Source organism: Sphaeramia orbicularis, chromosome 13 (assembly GCF_902148855.1).
Source record: "Sphaeramia orbicularis chromosome 13, fSphaOr1.1, whole genome shotgun sequence".
In the NCBI taxonomy this organism is placed as follows: domain Eukaryota; kingdom Metazoa; phylum Chordata; class Actinopteri; order Kurtiformes; family Apogonidae; genus Sphaeramia; species Sphaeramia orbicularis.
In genome coordinates, this window is record NC_043969.1 from 44,843,391 (window position 1) to 44,868,900 (window position 25,510).

Consider the following 25,510-nt stretch of genomic DNA (forward strand, 5'->3'; position numbering starts at 1 on the left):
TATGAAAATATTTACCGTTTAAAATATTTACAAAGAAATAAAAAATAGGGAGCTTCAAAAATATAGATATTCAGAATTATATAAAAGTAGAAAACAGGTGTAAACATTGACGTGGGCATTACTCTTCATTATTACGATAAAAAAAATGCCTGTAAATTTATATAAGTAATTTTTCAGCATCAATCATCAATTGTGTTACATTAAATACGAGTTAAAATCGTATTTGAGAAGTTATGGCTGCTTTGTGATGCGTGTCAGCAGTTGGCGCCGGAACGACACGTCAGTAACTACACTTCCCGTCGTGCTTATCGGCCAAACAACATGGTTCCACACAGCATAGGTTGTAGAAGACTTTAAACATGTATTCAAATGCTACTTTTAGAGCAATGCTGACTTTCGTCGTTCTTTTTTCACTCTTTACAATTCCTGTGTCTGCGTCAGAGGACAAAAGTAAGTTAATTTCATGTCTTAACGCCACTGGAAACTGTATTTACTTTGTTTTAGCTCAAGTTGTGCATCAGTTCACATTGCTAGCTAGCATCCTTTGCTAGCTTTCACTCAGCCGCCTTTGGTTTTCTGTAGGTTATCTGAGGTTAATTAGTTTCTCTTGAGTTGTCGACAGTTTGGAATTAGACGACACTCTTTATGTGTTGCATGCCTTCACGTTACGGAAGTTAGCTAAGGTTTATTTTTCCACCTGAGCTGTCCACAGAGGTCTCAGCTGAACTTGCTTGTCCTTTCAGTATCACACAGTGCTCAAAGTCCTGCTCTGTCCTACATTACATCGATATGGCACAACAGGCTGTATTTATACTCAGCTGCTGCAGTGTTTGTCGGCATCTGGATCTCTCTAAAGATGGGTCTGAAAAAGGTGAATGATTACTTCCTGATAATTCAACCTCACTGATGTTCACTCTTACACATGTTGCCACTTTATAGAAGTGTTTAGTGGTGCTGTTGAAGTTACATGTTGTTTATCTCTGCCTACTTCTTTACCTTTTAGCAAAGCTTGTCCGCAGACACAGCTCCAAAGGTTTACAAAGCTGAAAAGAAGAATGGCTGCTCTGACAGAGATGCTGTTGTTCATGTGTCTGGAGTTAAAATCTTCTTTGGGTCCCAGACAGGAACAGCAAAAGTAAGGATATCCCCTAGACCCAACACTTTCTCACACACATGCTGTCTTCAGAATGGTCTAAGGAGAATGAAAATGATGGGAATATTATTTTCACCTACAATTTTAAGGTGTAGACTCAGCATCTAAATGTTTTTACATAGTACTGCTGATATTTCTCTACCGTCCTCTCTTTCTTGAGAAAAGATATCATGTATGACTGACTAGAAAGTATTTTTAGTCCTACACATAAGCTCATGAAATTAGAATTCTGTTTATTTTGTTAATGAGCTGATTTATTTTATTCATCTTTGAGCGTTATTCTAACTATTGTAATAATGTATGTTCAAAATGCTTAGACTGTAAACAAATAACAGCAGCAGAGAAGTCATCTCAGTGTCTAAGACGTTGAGCTGCATGATAGACAGCCTTCTCCATATCTATCATCAAAACAGGGAGTAATATATGGTGTTCATCCATCCAATAAAGTTCACACAGCAGGGAAAAGTGTCCCAAATCTGAGCTTTTCACGCATATGTTACTCAAATCACAAAAGCACGGGGAATCAGATTTTTTTTTCTCAGTTGGATCAGGTCCACTTCCATTAAGGTCCTGAATCAGATACAGACATGATGTCCATGTTGCCTCTGTTTGACATGTCAGATTAGAATCCATTTGACTTTACATCCCAATTCATAACAAACTCAAGAGTCACTCCATGCTAAAAAGTAAAAAAGTAAAATAGCTCTAGAACATCAAATATACTGGGAAACACTAATGGGGACTTTTGACACAATGGATATTGATAATACCTTCATATTTTAACTTCAGTATAAGCTAGTATATAACTAAATCTAAGGTTTTGAATGCACAGCTTTATGTAGGCTGGAGGGTTTTCACTGCTTTTGTGCATGTAACTCAGTTCAGGATCATGGCCAGGTCACACTGGAATCAAATTCCTGACAAAAGACATGAACAGACAAACAAAAATAATCAAAACTGAGCACAAACCCCGGCAGTGTAAAAATAGCCTTGGAGAAAGAGACATCATGATCCAACACTTTACGAAGACACTTTTTCCTTTAAAACACCATTTTTCGATGTTTGTAACATAAAATAATATTAATTAAAAGTCCAAGAGCTCGCATTTATTTTCTGCTAAAATATGTGGGGTTTAACAAATTATTATGACTCTGTTAACTCTTATCAATCACTGTAGACACTAATTAGTACTTCTAAACTTAGCAAAACTCAAATTAATGTTATTGTTGTGCTGTTGTTTGGATTTATTTGTACAAATAGATAAAGTAAACCATGGACACTCAACATTTCACACATAATGATAAATATCCTTGAGGACAAACTGGATCTTCACACATGTGTATTATATTGTATATTAATGTATAAAAAGCCCTCAGAGGGTTTTCATGGCGTTTTTCATGTTTCTTGTTACTAAAATGTCTTAAGAAATTTAAATGTGCAAAATTGATGTTACACTGTTTGACATGTAACAGGAGAATCAATTGAAAATGGCACAAATAACGATAATACACATATACATTTTTTAATCAAAGCAAAGTTGTTCAAATGAGAATAAATAATTGTCCATGAAAAGGTTCTTATCACAAAAATTCAAATAAATTGTGTTTATTTATAAATGAAGAAGTTCACCTGAGAGTTTATTTTATTCCACAAAGCAGGAAGTTCCTCTCGTACCTCAGTCTTGGAGTAAAAATACAGGAGATTGACATAAAATCACTATCAAACTAAAACAGAGAAGGACAAAACTTTGATGGATGTCAATAGAAATGTCAAACTTTGTATTTTTTATCGTAGTCTTGACAAAATAAAAATACTAAAGGAATAAAAAAGTCCTTCTTTGTAGCTTCACAACCAAATGTAAGTGAGTTCGGTAACATTTGACTCAGTGTTTTGCGTGAAGATTTGCTGTAATCGGACAAATTCACAGGAAACTGAAGAAACATTTTAGTGATCAGATAAAACTGCGTTGTCATGGAGAATTCACTAAGATCGATTGAATTTGTGTTAAGTTCAGAAATCACACATGTTAGCCTCCTGGATGAACTTGAAAGTCTATTTATCGTTTTCATACTTTGCTGATTTGTTACATTTGTGCAGGGTTTTGCAAAGCAGCTGTCAGAGGAGGTGCAGACATTGGGTCTAACATGTGAAGTGATTGATATGAAGGAATACGATCCAGATGACCGACTCGCTGACGAGGTAAGAAGCTAAAAAACACAGTGAAGTTTATGTTTAAAGCTACACAAATGAAGAAAGGCAGGAGCACTTAGAAACACTTTAACCATCACTTCTAAAAATAAAAAAAAATTTGATCTAAAAATTAAGACATTAATTGTACAGTGCAAATAATTCTTCAAACCCTTGTTAAAACATCGCTAAGAAGTTGCTCAAGGCTGTTAATCAAATGTCTGAAATGTAACATGGAACACTTGAGACTCAGCAGCGCGGCCACTTTGAGGCTTAATTAGGACAAAAGTAATCAAAGTAGAATAAATGATGGTTTATTTATTAAAAGCCTGACAACAGAGAGTGCAGTGGGCCGGCGGGTTTGGCGGCGCTCAGCACCAGCTCAGCTTTTTGCTTCATTTTTCATTGATTGGAGTCTTCAAACCGTTGGCACCGAGGACAAATGTGATACACAAATCCTGCCCAGCTGAGGAGAGATGGATTATTTTCATCAGCGGTCCTTTTTCATTCCGTGGACTCGCACGCTGTACAGTGTATTGAGAGATGAATAGGACGTTGGTTGGCCGCTGCACAGCACAGAGAAAATAGCCATTTATTCAATAGGATAGTGATACAGTTTTCAGTGATGGAAAATGTGCCCAGGAGTAATGACCGCAGACACCAGTTGCTCTGTGGATGCAGCTGGAAATCCTTTTAGTGCCATCTGTCAAGAAGAGGCTCTGTCTATGGCAGCTTGGACCAGTTTGGAGATGAGAAAAGAGCCACTTATGCTGTCCTTCGGAAAAGAATTTACTCTCAGATGGCATTAATCCTCATTGTGTCTGTACGTGTACCTGGAAATGGACAACTGTGTTTTAGACGCAGTTAGCTTTAAAAGAGTGATATTTTGCTTTTTTAAATGGAATTATGCATTTTCAAACATTTCCCTGTGGTCTACATAAACTGTAAATGCTCTGCTTGGGTCTGAATTCTTCATGAATTCAACTCCACAGGTCCGTCTTCAACCCTATTTCTGAGTAATGACATGAGAAAGGTCGTTTTGAGCGCTGGCCCTTTAAATGTAAATGAGCCACTTCAGGCCCCGCCCCCTCCAGGTTGTTTGCTGTGCTTTCTGTCCTGTTCAACCAACAGCTGAACATTTTAGGTAATCGACTCGAAGTTTGGACTTATTCCAACCGCTGCTGCTGATAAACAATTATGTCGTACTCTGAGAAATGTTCCTCAGAAGTCTTGACCTTAAATGCGCAAATGTTGTGATGTAACTAGTTATAGATGTAACAAGTTAAGAAGGAATTAAAACAGGTTGTAGAAATCCACTCGATTTTTGCCAAAATGAATATAAAGATAGCTTTGCAGCACCTGGAGGGTTCAAATTCAAACTGTATGAACTATTAGGGTCCAAATACACAAATAAATGAACCAAAGACTAATAAAAGTGGGTTTAGATAAATATGAGCCCTTTTTTAAGCATTAAAGCATTAAGACAATACTAGAATCAGAATACTTTATTAATCCCAGGGGGAAATTATGGTATGTTATAGTCGCTTCATTCAAGTGTCTTAAAAAGTAGCAGGAAAGAAATTATCAATACAACAATAACAAAAAACAAATACACATACAAAACACTCTAGTAAAACAGTACATTTCAAAGTAAAAAAGTATTTTACAAGCACAGTATTTAGAGGAGATAATAATAATCCTTCTCTATTATCGCTTCAGACCCAGTAGATGTTTGTGGAAGTGTGGAAATGACTTGTAACCAAGATGCGTCACAATGGGAACGTGACAGTCAAGTTACAACTGTGATGATTAATCAAATACTTGGCAACCACATTTAAAAAAAAGAAGCAGAAATTCTCAGATTCAGTTTTCCTAAATGTGAACGTTTTAATAGTTTCTTTCCTTCTCCTTATTGGGTTTCACTGTTCCATGTTAAAATTTGATTCATATTGGCCACTAGGGGGTGCTACAAATTCAATCAGTTAATAAGTCAGACACTGGTTCTATGTTCTTGCAGAACAGATTTTATAAAATGTGTGTGAAACTATTTTAAAATCGCTCAACAGGAAGATGTGCATGGGCCATAAAATTTATATTTGTCATGTTGTATTTTTTTAAATTTTATCAGAACCAAAAAAATTCAACCAAAAGCAACATGACAGAATCAGCATTTTACCATTTTACAAATCAGACACTTCTGATTTGTCAAAGATGAATGTTTTCCAAACCATGAGACTGTTATTAGGGCAACCTTTGCTTTATTTTTTAAGTGATAATATTTGATTTTACAGTTCTTACTTGTAAAATTCTATATCCATTTGGTCTGTTTCATTAGGTCAAACTAAATAAATAGAGGTATTGAACATTTGCAGATTTTTCATTTTATAGACTGAATGATTGCTCAGTTCATCAAAAATATCGACAGATTTATCAATGCTGGAAATAATCATTAGTTGCAGGAGGTGAAATAATGTCACATATGAAGTTACTCACATCTACTTGCCCTGCATGAGAGTTTATGAGTGAATTAGTGGTGAATAACAGACACTGATGCATCATTTTATGGTATGGGCCTCCTCCCAATGTGACCCAAAGTGGTCCGGACCAGTAAAGTAATAACATAATATCATATAAATATACACCATATACATTTCTCTGTGTTTTATAGGGTAAAAAGTGAAACCACATTATTAATATGTTTACATCTAGGATCTATCCTTTTTAAAAATGTGAATAACAACCTCAAAAAATCTGAAGTTTATTAAGAAGATTAAGTGCAATTTTAACATTATTATGCTTCCGTTTATCATTTCCACATGTTCGTTACAACTTACAGATCACAGTGGATCTACAAATACACAAAACATTTAGTAACAGCAGAATATTGTTGAAATTGTACTTATTTTTCTTAAGACGTTTCAGGTTGTTCATATTTGTTCATGTTATTCACATTTTTGAGAAAATACTTTGTAAATGTCAACATTTTCCTGTAATTTGCCTTTTTTTTTGTACACCAAAACAAAGAGAAAAATTAGGAGTTGTCATTACTCATAGGCTATTACGATAGTATTTTAATGGTTCGACCCAGGTCAGTGTATCTTTTGGTAATTGGATTTTCTTTTCAGAAACAAAGGAAAAACTGGTGGATAATTGATTTTCATTTTAAAATAGACAAATTAAAATTTAATTTCAAGGCGTTTTTCTTTTTCAGTGTCAAAACAGATAAACCACATTTTAAAAAATGGATTGATTTTTGTTTTCTCTTCCTAATAACAAAAAAGAAAGTTACTACCTGACAGAAATGGAAAAACAGACTAAAAATTGCTGTTTTTGTTTTCATTTTCTGTGGCTGGATGGTGTCATTTTCAAGGAAAGCGCGCTAATGCCTGGGTCACAAAGATTCTTATGAACAATGGGTTTGTGTGAATCTTCCAGTTCGTACAAAATCTGGAGTTTGTAGACATTCATGGAGGGAGCATGTCTACGAGATTCCTTGAAATTCAATTTTAATTCCTCTGATTTAAAATGAAAATCAATTAACCACTAGTTTTTCTTTTGTTTCTGAAAAGAAAATCCAATTACCAAAAGATACACTGTCTGACCCACTTCAGATCAACTTGGGCTGAATGTGGACCCAGAGCTAAAATGATTATTACTATTGTAATTTTTACATTTTAGAAGTTCATCCACAGGCTGAATTGGACTCTTTGGCGGCTGGTTTTGGCCCATAAGCAGATGGTTCGAATCTGATTTCCACATATATGTATGACTGCTTGTATTAACTAACGAAGTATTCACCATGTACAGAAAAATAGAAAACTGAGGATATACTTGAATCATTTACTTGTGCATTGTCGTTGAAATACATCATCAATCTGGTGAAGATTCACATCTACCATTTATTTGCACATACCCCACACTCTGCGTGTATTTTCTTCTTTTCCCTTTGTTTTTGATGTTTCTGAGTGTGAACCTTTGAGTACTGTCTGTTTACCTGCAGTCGTCTCCTCTGTGTTGTTATTTACAGATTCATGACTATAAACAGTGTGTAATCAGTGCCATTCAGACTCATTTTTTCTGCTCTCCTTCCTTGTAGTGCACCAGCAGATCAGTTTGTGTGTTTATCGTGGCGACCTACACTGACGGGCAGCCAACGGAGAACGCTGAGTGGTTCTGCAAGTGGCTCGAGGAGGCGTCCACTGACTTCAGATACGGGAATACGTACCTAAAAGGCCTGCGATACGCGGTGTTTGGCCTCGGAAACTCAGTTTATGTCGGCCACTATAACACGGTGAGATACGGTTTTTATATTAAGTTCTGTTAACCCGTAAAGACCCAGTGCTACTTTTGTGGCAGTTCCAAAGTATTTTTTCCTCTATATTTAACTTTTCTTAAGTGATTCATCACCATTTATTATAGTATTATCCTCTGTATTTTGCATTTGCGTATAATATCCCTCAACTTTAATCTGAAGTTTTATGAACATCTGCATGATCAGTAAATTAAATACGGGAAAATGCATGATTTTCACTGAAAAGGCGAAATACTGAGGAAAATATTATAGTGAATGATGATAAATCACTTAAGAAAGGTTAAATCAAAAGTAGCACAGGGTCTTCATGGGTTAAAGTTGAGGGATAAACTTTCAAACACAGAGAAAAGTCAAGGAAAAAGTTACTTTTTCAGTAAATCTATCACTAACTGAACATAAACCAAAGTGTCTCCATCTGCTGTCATTGATCCAACTCCATGGGTTTTACTGGTGAATCAATGTTGTGGAAGATGATGGTGTTTCCATGGTAACTACTAGGCCTGTAACGGTATACGTACCGAACCGTTTCGGTACGCACCTGTTCGGTTCGGTACACAGCTGTACCGAAACAGCACAGTATGATGAGAAAAAGAAAAAGGAATGAAAGACGTCGTTCGATGCGGAACTTTAAATCTGTGCAAGTTTCACATGGACATATTGAAGGAGCATACATTGATCCGAAATATGAAATAGCAGCTGATATAAGGTTAAAAAAAACAACAAATATGATGTGAACCTGGAAGGAAGAGACTGAAGACCCTCCACCATCAGTCCAGTCCAGTTTGGATTAGTTCAGGTTCAGGTGAAAGACAACAACGAAGAAAGAGACAGTGATAAGACGGACGTTGTTTGGCCCCTAGGAACTACAGTAGTTCTAAAACACTTACACTAGCTCTGTCTGTCTGTCTGTCTGTCTGTCTGTCTGTCACACACGCTGTATAGTAGAGGAATAAATAGAACGTTGAAAGTATGTAAAGTTTCACTTTCGTTTCACGACAGCGTTCGTTACGTTAGTTATGGACCGCACCCCCAGGTATATAACCGCGCGCCCCCCCTACCCCCCGGCTCCAAAAAAAAAAAAAAAATCCCCGTGCACACAGGCACACACAAATACACACAGTGTCCTAAACAGTTTGTTCTCTGTCCTAAAATAAATAATTTGGTTCATTGTGTTGTCAGTGTTTCTCTTCAGTTTGTTTAAACAGAATACCAGTTTACCCTCTTGTTAATGTTGCACTTCATATGGAATTTTTTTGGTATTTTTATGCAGAATGTGAACTGACAGAACTGTGATTAGATTTTTCTTGTTTGTTCGAAACTACCTTTCAGGGAAAAGTGCAATACTAATGTTTAAAATACATTTAATAATATTAACTATTTGTTTTATTTTCTATTTGATTTGTAGCAGCAGAATTATATTATTCCTGTTTTTCTATATTCTATTGTCTCCGAAAATTGGGGGAAAAATGTAAAAAAAATTCATAAATGCATTAATAGACATTTTGAGGAGTTTTCTTTCTTCCTGTACCGAACCGAAAAAAACCGAACCGTGGCTTTGAAAACCGAAAACGTACCGAACCGAAAATTTTGTGTACCGTCACAGGCCTAGTAACTACAGAGCCTCTGAGCGTCCAAATGGGTCATATCTGATGACTAAGATGATGGCAAACTGTATTTTACACCAATTATTTACATGTAATGGTAGGATTAATGGATCAACAGGTATTAAACAGTTTAGGTCAGTAGATGCTTCTGTTTGCCAGTGGCTGTTTGGGTCTTTATGGGTTAAAGTTGTCTCAGCTGCTTTTATTACAACATTTACGTTAAGTTAATCCAAGAATATCCACAGCTATATTCATGTCTACTGTCATATTCTAATTGAAAACAGTTACTTATAACTCATCTCAGCATATTTCATGTTCAAACTTTACTCCAAATGCAGTTTAAAGGTCGTCCTGATGAGCGTTCGGTCGATATAAAAGTACTTTTTACATCTTCAGGTGGGGAAAAATGTGGACAAGTGGCTGTGGATGTTGAGTGGGGTACGAATAATGACCAGAGGAGAAGGCGACTGCAATGTGGTGAAGAGTCGTAACGGCAGCGTCCAGGCCGACTTCGAGGCCTGGAAAGTGAAGTTCTTGAACCGCCTCCAGAACCTGGTCAAAGGAGACAAGAAGAGCTGCAGCGGAAACTGTAAGAACGGAGGATCCTGTAAGAACAAGAGGAAGGACGGACACGGACAGGAGGAGGAGGAGGACGCAGTGACTCGGCAGAACGACGGCTCTGAGGTAATGGATGGGCGCTTACTGTCACATGGGTGGTGTTTGAAAGCGAAGGTGGTGTTGGTGCTGTAGACTGATTGGCTGGCTGCTGAAGTGTCCTCTGGCAAAAATCTGTTCTGTCGCTGTGTTGACCTTTGGGAATAAGGCAGATTTTCAATGAGGATTTAACTGTTCAACTACTATTATGGTTTGTTTTCATGTGTTAGATCAATGGATGAAATAGGCATTACTAGTGATCGAAAGGCAGTTGAGATTGATTATAGATGATTATATTAAGTAAGTAAATTTGATGTACATAGCACTTTTCACAGATAAAATCACAAAGTGCTTTACAGTTTAGAATAAAATGTTAATAAATGCTTAAAATAAAATAAATAAAATGTCATACACACACCAGGATAAAAACAAAACAGTAGTACAGAGAAACAGACAATAACACAATAACACAAGCCCATTAAACATCAACTCAGATATTAACCCTTTAGGCACCTGAGTTTGTTTTTTTTTGTTGTTGTTTTTTTTTCAACAAATACTCATTTTTGATATCAAGATTTTCAAAAAGCTATAACTTGGAAGTGGTTAGAGATAAAGTCATACTATAAATGACAAAAATATTGGATATGACCCAAAGTTTATGATGGGAGTAAATGTTCTCACAAATGATTTGCATATTGTGACATCAGAGGGTGGTGGCCATATTGGATTATGTAACTTTGAGTAAAATTGAACTTTGAACATAATTACATGGAACTATTCTGTTTATTTATTTATTTTTTTGTCATCTTATCCTTAAAATAAATTAACTTAAACAACCACATCCCCTACTGATTGTACTGGGTACTTCAGAAAGCTCCAGAAATATTCAGAACACACAGCACTACCAACTTTTAAACCCTGGATAACAATAAGTACCTACCTTTCACTTAGAGAGGATTAGATCCACACTTAACGACAAACTGGGAGAATTTGAAAAAAATTGGAAACCCGTGATGTCATATATGGAAGGGCTGGACAGTTAAGGTCCACTACATAAGCGGTAGTCCATTTCTTTTTTTTTCTCTCACTTTATCATTGTTGTTTTCATTTCTGATTGTGCGTTTGTTATGTTGATATCAAAAATAAAGCATAATGTACCAATCAGGGGATCTCAAGTCTGTACTATGATAAGGCTTTGCAATAAAAAATATCTGAAACAGAATAAGTTAATTTAAGCATTAGTAGAAAGTAAAATACAGTGCGTTTTAGTAGCTTTTTATCCACACAGCAGAGTCGCCAAATCTGTCCTTATCTGTTCAAACTAAAACTAAATAAACTATACTTTTTACTTACTAAACCAGCTCAGGCCCACACCTGTAAACTGGATTTTCTTCTTCACAAACATGTTCTGAAATGTTGTTAGGATTGAAGGGGCACATGTCTGCCATCTATTGGTGGGATGTGGTAACAAGATTTGGAAACTATCTGGAACTATGGTCTGTTTTATTCAGTTATGTTGCTTTTATATTGCAACTTTGGAGCTTAAAGGGTTAATGATGTCGGCTGCTGGTTATTACTTTCATCTCTCATCAATATGTCATGCAGTTCTCTTCACTATATCTTGGTTCGCCTTCATGATGGTCTGGAAAGAGTTTTTTACTTTTATAAAATGAAGCCCGACATAGACTGAAAGTCAAACCCAGACATTCAGTTCTGTTCCTGGTTTAGGGTACTGTTGGAGTAAAACTTAGATGATTTCTGGTTCTGTTGTGGACCTTTTCCTGTAAGTCAGCACCTTCTGACTTTACTTGAGGGAATTACCCACAATTCATCATGTTATGACGTTGAACTTGGGGTTAACGGTAAAAACCCATAAGCATAAAATAAGCCATAAACAGGGGTTGCACTGGAGGGAGCCTGTTGTTTGGTGAAAATACAGAAATGCAGCCTCTGAAACTTAAAGAACTGCTTATTGTTATATTTTATTTTTGTATTATAATGGAAACAAAATGATATTATCAGCATTTTGACATACTGGCCTCTAATCAGCTGGCTCATACCGGTCAGACTCTAGGTGCTACTGATTTGTCAAATATGAAGGTTTTTTTTTTAACCACGAGGCTGTTATGAAGCCAAAATATGCCGCAGTTTTTCAGTCACAGGTTTAATCCATTAGATCTCTTCCATCAGATCAAATTAAATAAATAAAGGTGTTGAGCTTTTTCAGCAGCCAAACTGGTCTCATGTTGTCCTTAAACGACATTGGATGATAAACATCAGATAAAGGATTCCTCTCAGCTCGTGATCATATTTAGAAACAACAACATTATTTGCAAAATCTATTAATCTGCCAGTTGTTTTGACAGTAAGTGGTTAATTGTACGGTCTATAAACTGTCAGAAAATAATGGAAAGTGTTCAACATTCCCAGAGGCTAAGAATGCACTCTGATAGCTTTTATGTTTAACAAGCAATCCAGAGCTTAAATATGTGCATTTTATTAGATATGAGGAAAAAAAAAAACCCTCACCAAACTAATGGTAGATGCAGCATTAGTTTAGTCATAATTTTTTTGATCAAGGTCTTTATTTTCAATTTTCAAATGTATAACAAGAAACATACAACTTGAACATGAAACTGTTGTATCCAGTTGCTATCTAACTGCTCCCCCATCTACTCCACCCACCCCAAATACTGAGTTTAGATATTAAGGTAAAAACATAACTGAGGTGAAGCACAGATATAATAATAATAATAATGATAATAATAATAAAGGCAGTAAAGGCTAGTTTCAGACTCTACAAATGACTACTTTATTTTATTTTATTTTATTTTTTATCCTTTATAGAGAGCTGACGTCCTGCCCCATGAGACCTAACCTAAAAAATAATCTGAACATTGGTGAATGGACAAATCATGTTTTGATGCACGTTTGAGTTGTGCCACTATTTACATATATGATGCTTGACAGTTTAAAAGGTCATTTTACAAGTAAAGAAAGTCACAGCTTGTGGTAAAGACAGAACGGAAACATCTGGTTTTGTGTTAAACAGCATAATTTAAAAAAAAAAAACTTTTTATTTAGATATTTTCATTTTTTCCACGAAACAGAACATCCTCCAACATAGGACCCTATGAATTAAAGCACAAGTAAATGGAATACAATAGAAATACCAAAAAGATAAATCACATGGAAAATAAATAACTGTTTGTGCTAAGGAAAATTACAGCAGTACAATATCAGTCATAGAGAGACATAACAATCTTATAATAACTACCATTTCTTCATCAGTCACCCAAATGCCAAGTAATATGGTTTGTTTGTTCAGAAGTGTCCATATTTAGTTGTAGGCTTGCGGTCATTTGCTCCATGGTGTAGACCCTTTTCAGTCGCTGTACCCACTGAGTTATGGTCAGTGGTTTTGGATCCTTCCATAAACAGCACATTTTACCTCAATTTTTGATAGCGAGGAAACTGTCATAACTTTATACCTTCATAAACGTAATAATCAAACTCACCCGTGTAGAAGAAACGCTGCCATTTCAACATCAAACTTCATTCTTTTCATTTACAGCTGAGTCCAATGGAGAAAATAACAGCTTCTATTTTTATCACTTCCTTTCTTTGACTCTAAAAGTTGTTTCTTAGTGGTTCTCATCCCATCTGGTCACTTTCTGGTGCTTTTGTCAAAGGCTCTGTGGCGTTAGTTTTCCTTAAAGTGACTCACTACTCCCTCTAGTGGTCACATGAGTCTTGTAAATAAATCTACAATCCAATTCGTTGGCATCTTTGGCAGAACTTCACATCTCTTTTCTCTAAACACCATAATGATACTTTTAGATCATTTTTAAAAAGATTTTGATAGTAGAAATATTACACAGTGCCTGCAAGCGACAAAAGACACCTAATATTGATGTTTGGTTTTCAGTAGATTGTTGATGCCTAACTTTTCATCAATCTGAACACTTAAACATATGTATGAGGTAGCATACTACACTATAAACTGATGAAGTGTCTTGGATGAGAGATGAAACATTTTCAGAACAAATCCATTCCAGTTGAACTTGGTAGTTCTTCTCGGTTCAACTGGACTGGTTTAGCCTTTTTTTAATACTTAGTTTTTGTTAGATTTTCTGTTTTTATCAGTACAATACAATGGATACATTTAAATACAGCTCAACTAGTTTCTTTTTGTTTTCTCAGCTGTATGTGTATTCCTACAAACCCCCCTAGGTAACATAAGATGGGAATTTAAGAAAACAGTAACAATCACAGCAAACTAATAATGTCCACTTCCAAAAATAAGGTTGTAGGTATAAATCTTAGTCAGAAGTAGGATGACAACACCTTGATTAACAACATGAAGTTTTGTATCACCTATAAATATTATTGCAGCAACAAAGGTATCATAGGTTCCCATCTTTTAGTAAAGATGGTTTTCTGAAGCCTTAGTAAGAATGTGATCTGCTTCATTTGGTAAATATCCTAAACTTTTTGAATCCTTGTATTATATGAGGGAGGTTCTGGTTTCATCCAACTGATGGTTAAGGACTTTAAAGTAGAGCTGCAACCGATTAATTGACTCAAAGTGATCCAAAAAAATAATTCAACCACAATTCTCCTGAATCAAAGCTTTGTTTCCTTCATTTCTCTGCTGTTAAACATTAGTTCCACTGTTGTGTTTCACACGGACACTTATTGTGACGCACAAAGAAGCTTCAATTCAGGAAAACTGCAATACAATATCACCCTTCAATCAATTCGAGTCGATTAATCAAATCGGTACTTTTTGCATTGACTTCACGCACCTAGTTGATTTATCGGTTGCAGTTCTACTATAAAGCAGCAGTGAATAATATATTCAAGAGGTATTTATTTGCCCTTCTATCCAGACCTTTGGGTAATACTCCCAGTACTGCTGCTATGAAGTTTTGTGGGATGTTCAGTTTAAAAACCTCCTTCAGGGTGTTGAAAACCTCCCTCCAAAACATACTTAACTTAGGACAAAGCCAAAATATGTGGGTGTGATTAGCTCTATGGGTTCTGCAGTTCCTCCAGCATGAAGTGGAATGTTGAGGACCCATCTTGAACACTGTTTCTGGTGTTCTGAAATATCTAGTAATTATAATTATTTTCCATTTGAATTCCCTCCATGTATTAGAATTTGTAACCACATGTGCCTCAGTGCGTATATCGCGCCAATCATCCTTAGATATGTCCACGTTCGCCTCTGCCTCCCACCTCCCGCTTATCTGTGAGGCGTTATTTTGATTCATAGATAAGAGTATATTGTACAATGTAGAATGGTTTAGCTCTTTTGAAGGTGAACTGAGAACAACCAAGAAGAACGATGACCTGGGCAGATGAGAATCTACACAGACATTCCAGTTGAACTTCGAAAACTACTAAGGATTACTATGCTATAAAAAAACATCAAGATAAATTAAAGACGAGGTCTAAAATGATTCAAGTGCAAATTTGGAGGCAATCAGCAGCTGAACTGATTGAAATCTGCAGCTCCGTTTTTTTCAAAGCCTCGTATAAAAATGTAAATCTATCTCATTACTGTCCATCATGTCAAAGTTTTTCTCACCAATCGATGAAACACTCACAAACACACATTCCGTACACACACACGGCTTCCATATGCATCAGAGCGCGCACACAGATGACCTGTTGCCATGGTAGCGAGCGCCTGGGACTCGGACACTTCTTCCCCTCTGACTGCGACACTGGCAGCGGAGGTGACATTCAACCGGATCCACGACGAGCTGCGAACTGTGTAGAGGGCACGTTGTCATGATTTATCGTCCTCCTCCACCGCTCATTCATTTCAGCCTGTTACCAGTAGCACGAGTCGTAATAAATCCTCTGAAAAGCAGTAAAGACGCTCATATAATCAGGCAGTGCAAGAGGATCTAACAACGTACAATGGATGAGTTCCATATGTCCCACCTCATCTGATTATAGATGAGTTTGTAGTTGGTTATGAGCTGGAACATAATCCAGTCGTCAAACTTTTCTATGTAATCAGATTACTGTACTTGATCATATTTTCCATGTTTTATTTGGAACTTGCACACAGATACTGATATAGATAGAGGTCACCAAGGGCAAATTCAGTATTTTCATCAGCTCGAAAGACGAAAGGAAGGAAAGAAAAATCAAAGAAGAAAGTTAAGGAAGGAAAGAGGGGACAAAGGAAGATAAGAATAAAGTTAAGAGGAAAGGTTGAAGCAAGGAAAGAAAAAAGAAGGAAGCAAGTTAAGACAGAAGGTAAGAAGGAAAGGAGAGATGGAAAGAAAGAGACAACTGAAGAAAGAGGTAAGGAAAAAGAAAGAAGAAAAGAGGGAAAAAAGGCAGATAAAGTTAAGAGGAAAGGTTGAAGCAAGGAAAGAAAAAAGAAGGAAGCAAGTTAAGACAGAAGGTAAGAAGGAAAGGAGAGATGGAAAGAAAGAAACAACCAAAGAAAGAGGTACGGAAAAAGAAAGGGAAAAAAGGAAGACAAGAAGAAAGTTAAGAGGAAAGGTCGAAGCAAGGAAAGAAAAAAGAAGGAAGCAAGTTAAGACAGAAGGTAAGTAGGAAAGGAGAGATGGAAAGAAAAACACAACCAAAGAAAGAAGTAAGGAAAAAGAAAGAAGGAAAGCGGGAAAAAAAGGAAGATAAGAAGAAAGTTAAGAGGAAAGGTTGAAGCAAGGAAAGAAAAAAGAAGGAAGCAAGTTAAGACAGAAGGTAAGAAGGAAAGGACAGATGGAAAGAAAAAGACAACTAAAGAAAGAGGTAAGGAAAAAGAAAGAAGGAAATTAAGGAAGGAAAGGGGGGAAAAAAGGAAGATAAGAAAGTTAAGTGGAAAGGTTGAAGCCAGGAAAGAAAGAAGGAAAGAAAAAAGAAGGAAGCAAGTTAAGACAGAGGATAACAAGGAAAGGAGAGATAGAATGAAGGAAAGTTGGGAGGGAAGAAAGAGATAAAGGAAGAGGGAACAGAATAAAGAAAGAAGGAAATTGAGGAAGGAAAGAGGGGAAAAGTAAGGTCAGAAGGAAAGGAGAGATAGAAAATGAAGGGAAGGAAGGAGGTGGGAGGGAAGGTAAGAAGGAAAGAAAAGAGATAAAGTTAAGGAAAGAGAGGGGAAAAAGGAAGGTAAGATGAAAGTTAAGAGAGAAGGAAAGAAAAATGAAAATGGCACGTTAAGAAGGAAGGTAAAAAGGAAAGGAAGATGGATGATGGATGGAAAGAAGGAAGGGAAGAAAGAAAGAAGCAAAGAAAGAGGGAAAGGAAAAAGAAAGAATGAAATTAAGGAGGGAAAGAGGGGACAAGTAAGGTAAGGAGAAAGTTAAGGGGGAACAAAAGAGGGAAGGTAAGAAAGAAGGAAGAAAAGAAAGAATGAAGGTACAGTGAAAGGTAAAAGTCCTCAAATTGCACTGTAGGACATTGTGTATGAGAACATTGTTCATTCCCTTTGCTCTTATCGTGTCTGTGAACAGATGTAGGAAGGACAGGATTAACAGTGTTCACCTCCTGCATCCATATGTAAATGAGATGAATAAATTTACTCCCATCATAAACTATGGGTCAGACTCAATTTTTTTCTCTCATTTTTAGTTTGACTTTGTCATTTAAGCACTTCCAGGGTACAGTTTTTGGAAATCTTGCTATCAAAATTGAATATTTGTTGAAAAAAACTGGCGTCTAAAGGGTTAACCCAGAAAGACCCAGTGTTACTTTTATGGTCATCCCCAAAGGATTTTTTTTCTCTATATTTAACCTTTCTTAAGTGATTTATCGCCATTTATTGTAATATTATCTTCTTTATTTTGCTTTTTTTTCAGTGTCAATCATGTATTTTCCTATACTTAATTCACTGATCATGTAGATGTTCATAAAAGCTCAGATTAAAGCTGAGTGTTATTATATCAAAAATAGAGAAAACAGAAGAAAAACTGCCTTTTTCAGCAAAAATATCAATAACTGAACATAAACCCAGTATTTTTATCCACTGTCAGTGATCCAACTCAATGAGTTTTACTGGTGAATCAATGTTATAGAAGATGACGGTGTTTCCATGGTAACTACAGAGCCTCTGAACGTCCGAATGGGTCATATGTGATGACCATGAAAAGATGACAAACTGTGTTTTACACCAATTATTTACAATTAATAATAGGTTTAGTGGTTCATAAGTTATTAAACAGTTTGCATCAATAAATGATTTTGGTCGATGGTGGATGTTTGGGTCTTTATGGGTTAATATAGATAAAAACTGTCCATTTTTTGGTACTGAAAACAATCTTTTTATGAGTTGTCCTTCTTTTCTCATTCAGGAGGATCTGATGGAGTCCAGCAGTGACGAAGACGAGTCTGGTCTTCAGGAGGGGAAGAAATCTGTGGTGGACATGGAGGATCTGGGAGACATCATGACCAGCGTGAAAAAAGCCAAGGTCAGTGTTTCAGTTTAGTGGTTTAACCGGAGCTCCGGTCCAGTCTGCTGTAGACCAGTGGTTCTCTACTGGTCTGGCTTGAGGACCCAGAATCACCCCTTAATGACAAGACAAGACCCAAATTAATAAAAGTTAAACTCCTCACATTTATTTAATAAAAGATGGTGTGTTTTGAACCTGAGGTAATGCAGAATATCACAGTCTGAACACACAGAGGACAAGTTTACTGATAAACCAAACTGACCAGCAGGTGGCAATGTTAAATATGGAAATATTCCCCTCAACACCAAATTAGGTACATTTGAACCAAAACCAAAAATGTGCACTCAGTTACAAATTAAAAGTACATTCAGTCACTTTTTGAAGAATTAAATACTCTGAGGTTTTTGTCCTCGATGTAGGTAAAACCATATCTGATGTAGTCATTGTCATACCTGAGTTTCTCCATGATATGAATCTTTTATTCTGTGAAATATCTGATGTTAATTAGCATTACAGTGTGTTCCCGCCACTTTAGGTCTGTTAGGTCTTAAGTTATGTTGCCGTAAACCTGTTGACTGTATTGTATTTAAATGTGTCCGTTAAATGTCCAAGCTGCGATGAAAGCAACGATAGTCGACTTGGTTCCACCCGTTCCAACCCGACAATTTTTTTTATTTTATTTTTTAAAATTTTGGAACAGCAGTTTATATTATAGAGCATACCATGTATAATATCAAGAGCAGTTTTGGACCCACTGCCATGTACATATTTTGTCAATTTTCCAACCCAGTAATTTATATTGAAATTAGGAACCAATTATCGCTAACTTTTCAGACCCCGATGAGAAATGACTCAGAACAATGGAATTCTAGGCATTGGAGTAACTAAATACATTTGCTTGAATTCTAGGAGTCACAAATTTTTACCAGTATGGCTGTGAAATGGGCATTTAAGTCTGTTTTAAGTAGTCTTAGAAAGTTCTTAAAAAGTCTTAAATTTAACTTGTAGAAACCTGTAGGAACCCTGTTTTAACATCATTTCCCATCATGCAGTGTGCTGCTGCGCTTCCGGTCAACCGAGCAATGTGATTGTAAAGCTATTGTATTCCAAAATGACTAATATCTCCCAAAATATTGGTCCTATCAACTTGCGGAGATATTTAATGTGGAGGTGGGACTATTCCTCAACTGTAAGGAACCAAATTGGCCGGTTAAAAACATCTCAGTTTGTCAGAACTATGCAGATACACACACAGACGCTCTAAGACGTTCCAATATTATGATAATAGAGCTGCTCGATTATACAGGGTGGGGAAGCAAAATTTACAATATTTTGAGGCAGGGATTGAAAGACAGTGTATGACCAGTTAGTTTATTGAAAGTCATGAGAACTTATTTGCCACAAGAAAATTGACATAATAGAAAATGTTTTTATTCTATGTGTCCTCCTTCTTTCTCAATAACTGCCTTCACACGCTTCCTGAAACTTGCGCAAGTGTTCCTCAAATATTCGGGTGACAACTTCTCCCATTCTTCTTTAATAGTATCTTCCAGACTTTCTCGTAATAGTTTTGCTCAGTCATTCTCTTCTTTCCATTATAAACAGTCTTTATGGACACGCCAACTATTTTAGAAATCTCCTTTGGTGTGACGAGTGCATTCAGCAAATCACACACTCTTTGACGTTTGCTTTCCTGATTACTCATATGGGCAAAAGTTTCTGAAAAGGTATGGATAATAGTGTTAGGTATGATTATGACATCAATATATGTTTGGTTTCAAAACAATTGACGTAGTGCCTGCTGAGAAAAAACAACTAAATGTTCATTGTAAATTTTGCTTCCCCACCCTGTAGAAAAAAAAAATAATCACGATTATCCATCCATCCATCCATTCTCTTCCGCTTATCCGGGGCCGGGTCGCGGGGGTAACAGTCTAAGCAGGGATGCCCAGACTTCCCTCTCTCCAGACACCTCCTCCAGCTCTTCCGGAGGGATCCCGAGGCGTTCCCAGGCCAGCCGAGAGACATAGTCTCTCCAACGTGTCCTGGGTCTTCCCCGAGGTCTCCCCCCGGTGGGACATGCCCGGAACACCTCCCCAGGGAGGTGTCCAGGAGGCATCCGAAACAGATGCCCGAGCCACCTCAGCTGGCCCCTCTCGACGCGGAGGAGCAGCGGCTCTACTCCGAGCTCCTCCCTGGTGACTGAGCTCCTCACCCTATCCCTAAGGGTGCGCCCAGCCACCCTGCGGAGGAAACTCATTTCGACCGCTTGTATCCGGGATCTTGTCCTTTCGGTCATGACCCAAAGCTCATGACCATAGGTGAGGGTAGGAACGTAGATTGACCGGTAAATTGAGAGCTTCGCCTCTCGGCTCAGCTCCTTCTTTACCACAACCGACCAGTACAGCGACTGCATCACTGCAGACGCTGCACCGATCCGTCTGTCAATCTCACGCTCCATCCTTCCCTCACTCGTGAACAAGACCCCGAGATACTTAAACTCCTCCACTTGGGGCAAAGACTCCCCACCGACCCGGAGAGGGCAAACCACCTTTTTCCGGTCGAGAACCATGGCCTCGGATTTGGAGGTGCTGATCCTCATCCCGCTCGCTTCACACTCGGCTGCAAACCGCCCCAGTGCACGCTGAAGGTCCAGGTTCGATGAGGCCAACAGGACAACATCATCTGCAAAAAGCAGAGATGAAATCCTGTGGTCCCCAAACCGGACCCCCTCCGGCCCTTGGCTGCGCCTAGAAATTCTGTCCATAAAAATTATGAACAGAACCGGTGACAAAGGGCAGCCCTGCCGGAGTCCAACATGCACCTGGAACAGGTCTGACTTACTGCCGGCAATGCGAACCAGGCTCCTGCTTCGGTCATACAAGGACCGGACTGCCCTTAGCAAAGGGCCCCGGACCCCATACTCCCGAAGCACCTCCCACAAGATACCACGAGGGACACGGTCGAACGCCTTCTCCAGATCCACAAAACACATGTGGACTGGTTGGGCGAACTCCCATGAACCCTCGAGCACCCGATGGAGAGTATAGAGCTGGTCCAGCGTTCCACGACCAGGATGAAAACCGCATTGTTCCTCCTGGATCCGAGGTTCGACTATCGGTCGGATCCTCCTCTCCAGTACCCTGGAATAGACTTTCCCCGGGAGGCTGAGGAGTGTGATCCCCCTATAGTTGGAGCACATCCTCCGGTCCCCTTTCTTAAAAAGGGGAACCGGAACCCGGTCTGCCAATCCAGAGGTACTGTCCCCGACCGCCACGCGATGTTACAGAGACGTGTCAACCAAGACAGTCCCTGCACATCCAGAGACTTAAGGTACTCAGGGCGAATCTCATCCACCCCCGGTGCCCTGCCACCGAGGAGCTGTCCAACCACCTCGGTGACTTCAGCTTGGGTGATGGACGAGTCCACCTCTGAGACCTCAGCCTCTGCTTCTTCTATGGAAGACGTGGCAGTGGGATTGAGGAGATCCTCGAAGTATTCCTTCCACCGCCCGACAACATCCCCAGTCGAGGTCAGCAGCTCCCCACTTCCACTGTAAACAGTGTTGGTGGCGCACTGCTTTCCCCTCCTGAGGCGCCGGATGGTTTGCCAGAATTTCCTCGAGGCCGACCGATAGTCCTCCTCCATGGCCTCCCCAAACTCCACCCAGACCCGAGTTTTTGCCTCCACAACCGCCTGGGCTGCAGCACGCTTGGCCTTCCGGTACCCATCAGCTGCCTCGGGAGTCCCACGGGCCAACAAGGCCCGATAAGACTCCTTCTTCAGCTTGACGGCATCCCTTACTTCCGGGGTCCACCACCGGGTTCGGGGATTGCCGCCACGACAGGCACCGGAGACCTTGCGACCACAGCTCCGAGCAGCCGCTTCGACAATGGAGGTGGAGAACATGGTCCACTCGGACTCAATGTCCCCAGCCTCCCCCGGGATCTGGGAGAAGCTCTCCCGGAGGTGGGAGTTGAAGACCACACTGACATTGGGTTCCGCCAGACGTTCCCAACAGACCCTCACAACACGTTTGGGCCTGCCGAGTCGGTCCGGCTTCCTCCTTCGCCAGCGGATCCAACTCACCACCAGGTGGTGATCGGTTGACAGCTCTGCCCCTCTCTTCACCCGAGTGTCCAAAACACGCGGCCGGAGGTCTGATGATACGACAATGAAGTCACGATTATTTTAGCAATAATTGAAATCACGATTGTTAAAAACAATTATTTGTTAACCTTAAAGTTGTTTATTTTTTTCTTGCAAAACAATGTCATATATACTCTTTAAACATAAATAAAGCTTTTAACCACTAAAACAAAGTATGTTCACTTTTGTCCGAAACAAAAAATCTTTGAATGCAAATAATGTACTGTAAATTCAAGTATGTTTCCTTTTGTAAACAAATAGTGCACTATAATTAAAGTGCTATAGACTTGCCATAGAACTGTAGCAATAAAAAAAAAAAAACTCACGTAAAGTGCAAATTATAAATTCAAGTATGTTCAATGTAGTATGAAACATAGTAAATTCAGTGGCGTGCCGTGAGGTTTCAGTTAAGGCTTTTTGTATACATCAGCCATCTAGAATACGTGCGTTAGGGTTATACGGGTTAGGGTTAGGTTAATACGGGAGTTGCAGCATAAAGAGATTCGGAGACTGAAGATTGCCTTGCGGACGAAGTTGTAGACGGAGTTGTTTTTATGTGTTTTAGTTTTTCATAAGATTATGATAAAGGTGGCGGTGGTTAAACTTTAGATGGTTAAAAAGGTTTGTTGTGTTAGCGGTCGGTGCGGACACAACTGCAAAACACTTTTTGCACGTGATGTGTTTTTGCTCTTCGTCTTCTTCATCAAACCCAAAGTGATTCCATACAATTGAATTGGACTTGCCTTTTTTGTTTACCAAGCACTTCTGCTGTGATTCTCCTGCCATTTTTCCAGACTGCGAGGTACAACGTTCCTCTTAAGGTGGACCTGCCGGCTAGCTGGCAGCAGTAGCTTAGAGGGGGGCGGGGCAGAGCAGCTCATGGTAGCTTGCATGCGCATGAATTAAAACAACTCAAAATTAATAATCGTTTTTTCTTGATTACATAATTTTTGTAATCGTTGCGTGTAATAATCAAAATCGTAATTGAATTTCGATTAATTGCACAGCCTTATATGAGATAAATTATTTTTTGCCCAGACAAAGGCCCTCGACCCACCGAAAACAGGTTTGCGACCCACTTTTGGGCTGCGACCCACCAGTTGAGAATCAGTGTGACTATTTTCAGGTTTTATCACAGTGGCATGAGGCCTTTGGTGCCTCGGTCCAATCTGAGCGCGTTGAATAAAGAGGAAAAAGCCTCTTTGGTGAAGGAGATGTGGCAGATGGGTTGATAGACACCAGACCCCGGCAGGCGAGAAGCAGAGGCTTGCGTAAGAGCGAGGACGCCCACTACACAGACAAGTGAGAAAGGAGTCACTCAAGAAAAGGAAAAGGAGGAGGAAGAGGCATAATCAGAGCCGCTTTAGGACTTTGTACAGAGACATGAGCTGTGATAGTCGACAAAACGGAGGGTAAAGAAATGCAGGTAATGCTGTGAGCTAGGGGTGTGCCATATGATGATAATAGATCGGGAAGGATTCTAACATATCAACGATCTGACAAAGCAGAGAGATCGTGGAATCGGGGGGGTTTATACGGGGGTGCGTTCCGTGCCGCACATACCCCAAGGGTCCCCAAGGGTCAAGCCAGCCCCTAGTGTTTTTCATGTGCAATATTTATCTGATAATTACTGTGAAGTAAGTTGGCTAAAATGGTTTTAAAGCTATTTTTAACATGAACATAAAATATTTTTCCTTCGTAAGTATTTCACAACTCTGGTATATTTGGTATTAGTACTTCATATACTATCACACAAAGACTATGAACTACTTGTGTACTTTTGGAGTAATCATACTCCAAAATCCCTTCTAGGCTATAAGTGTTTTCATCTGAAATAGTGTAAAAGACTAAATTCAACGATGAATAAAATTCATTTTTCCAAAAAGTACCTCATGAATCTGGAATATTTGGTATTAGTACTTAATATACTATTAGGACAAAGACTATGAACTACTTTTACAGTGTTCTTTTGGAGTAATCATACTCCAAAATCTCTTCCAGGCTACAAGTGTTTTTGTCTGAAATAGTGTAAAAGACTAAATTCAATGATGAATAAAATTAATTTTTCCAATAAGTACCTCATGAATCTGGTATATTTGGTATTAGTACTTCATATACTACCACCACAAAGACTATGAACTACTTGTGTACTTTAGGAGTAATCATACTCCAAAATCCCTTCCAGGCTAAAAGTGTTTTCGTCTGAAATTGTGTAAAAGACTAAATTCAATGATGAATAAAATTAATTTTTCCAATAAGTACCTCATGAATCTGGTATATTTGGTATTAGTACTTCATATACTATCACCACAAAGACTATGAACTACTTGTGTACTTTAGGAGTAATCATACTCCAAAATCCCTTCCAGGCTAAAAGTGTTTTTGTCTGAAATAGTGTAAAAGACTAAATTCAGTGATGAATAAAATTAATTTTTCCAATAAGTACCTCAATAATCCGGAATATTTGGTATTAGTACATCATATGTTATCAGCACAAACACTATGAACTACTTTTACTGTGTACTTTTGGAGTAATCATACTCCAAAATCCCTTCCAGGCTACAAAAGTGTTTTTGTCTGAAATAGTGTAAAAAACTAAATTCAATGATGAATAAAATTAATCTTTCCAATAAGTACCTTATGAATCCTGTATTTTTGGTATTAGTACTTCATATACTATTAGCACAAACACTATGAACTTCTTTACTGTGTACTTTTAGAGTAATCATACTCCAAAATCCCTCCCAGGCTACAAGTGTTTTTGTCTGAAAAAGTGTAGAAGACTAACTTCAGTGATGAATAAAATTAATTTTTCCAGTCAGTACTTCAATAATCCGGAATATTTGGTATTAGTACTTCATATATTGTCACCACAAACACTATGAACTACTTTTACTGTGTACTTTTGGAGTAATCATACTCCAAAATCTCTTCCAGACTACAAGTATTTTCGTCTGAAATAAATTTTTCCAATAAGTACCTGATGAATCTAGTATATTTGGAAGTATGATTACTCCAAAAGTACACTGTAAAA

The 25,510-nt window shown here is 38.3% G+C and overlaps 1 protein-coding gene across 2 annotated transcripts in view; it reads left to right on the forward strand.

The window, feature by feature from the left end:
• Window positions 1-299: 299 nt before the first annotated feature.
• The window catches only part of tyw1 (tRNA-yW synthesizing protein 1 homolog (S. cerevisiae)), a 178,509-nt gene continuing 153,298 nt past the window's right edge, over window positions 300-25,510 (forward strand). For both annotated transcript variants that reach the window (XR_003937111.1, XM_030151965.1), the window contains exons 1-7: window positions 300-450; window positions 744-871; window positions 1,004-1,135; window positions 3,251-3,352; window positions 7,437-7,631; window positions 9,653-9,940; window positions 18,229-18,345. Coding sequence is in view for 1 of the 2 variants with exons in the window: in XM_030151965.1 (XP_030007825.1) it covers window positions 360-450; window positions 744-871; window positions 1,004-1,135; window positions 3,251-3,352; window positions 7,437-7,631; window positions 9,653-9,940; window positions 18,229-18,345 (1,053 nt within the window). In the remaining variant the exon portion in view is untranslated. The remainder of the gene's footprint in view (window positions 451-743; window positions 872-1,003; window positions 1,136-3,250; window positions 3,353-7,436; window positions 7,632-9,652; window positions 9,941-18,228; window positions 18,346-25,510) is intronic.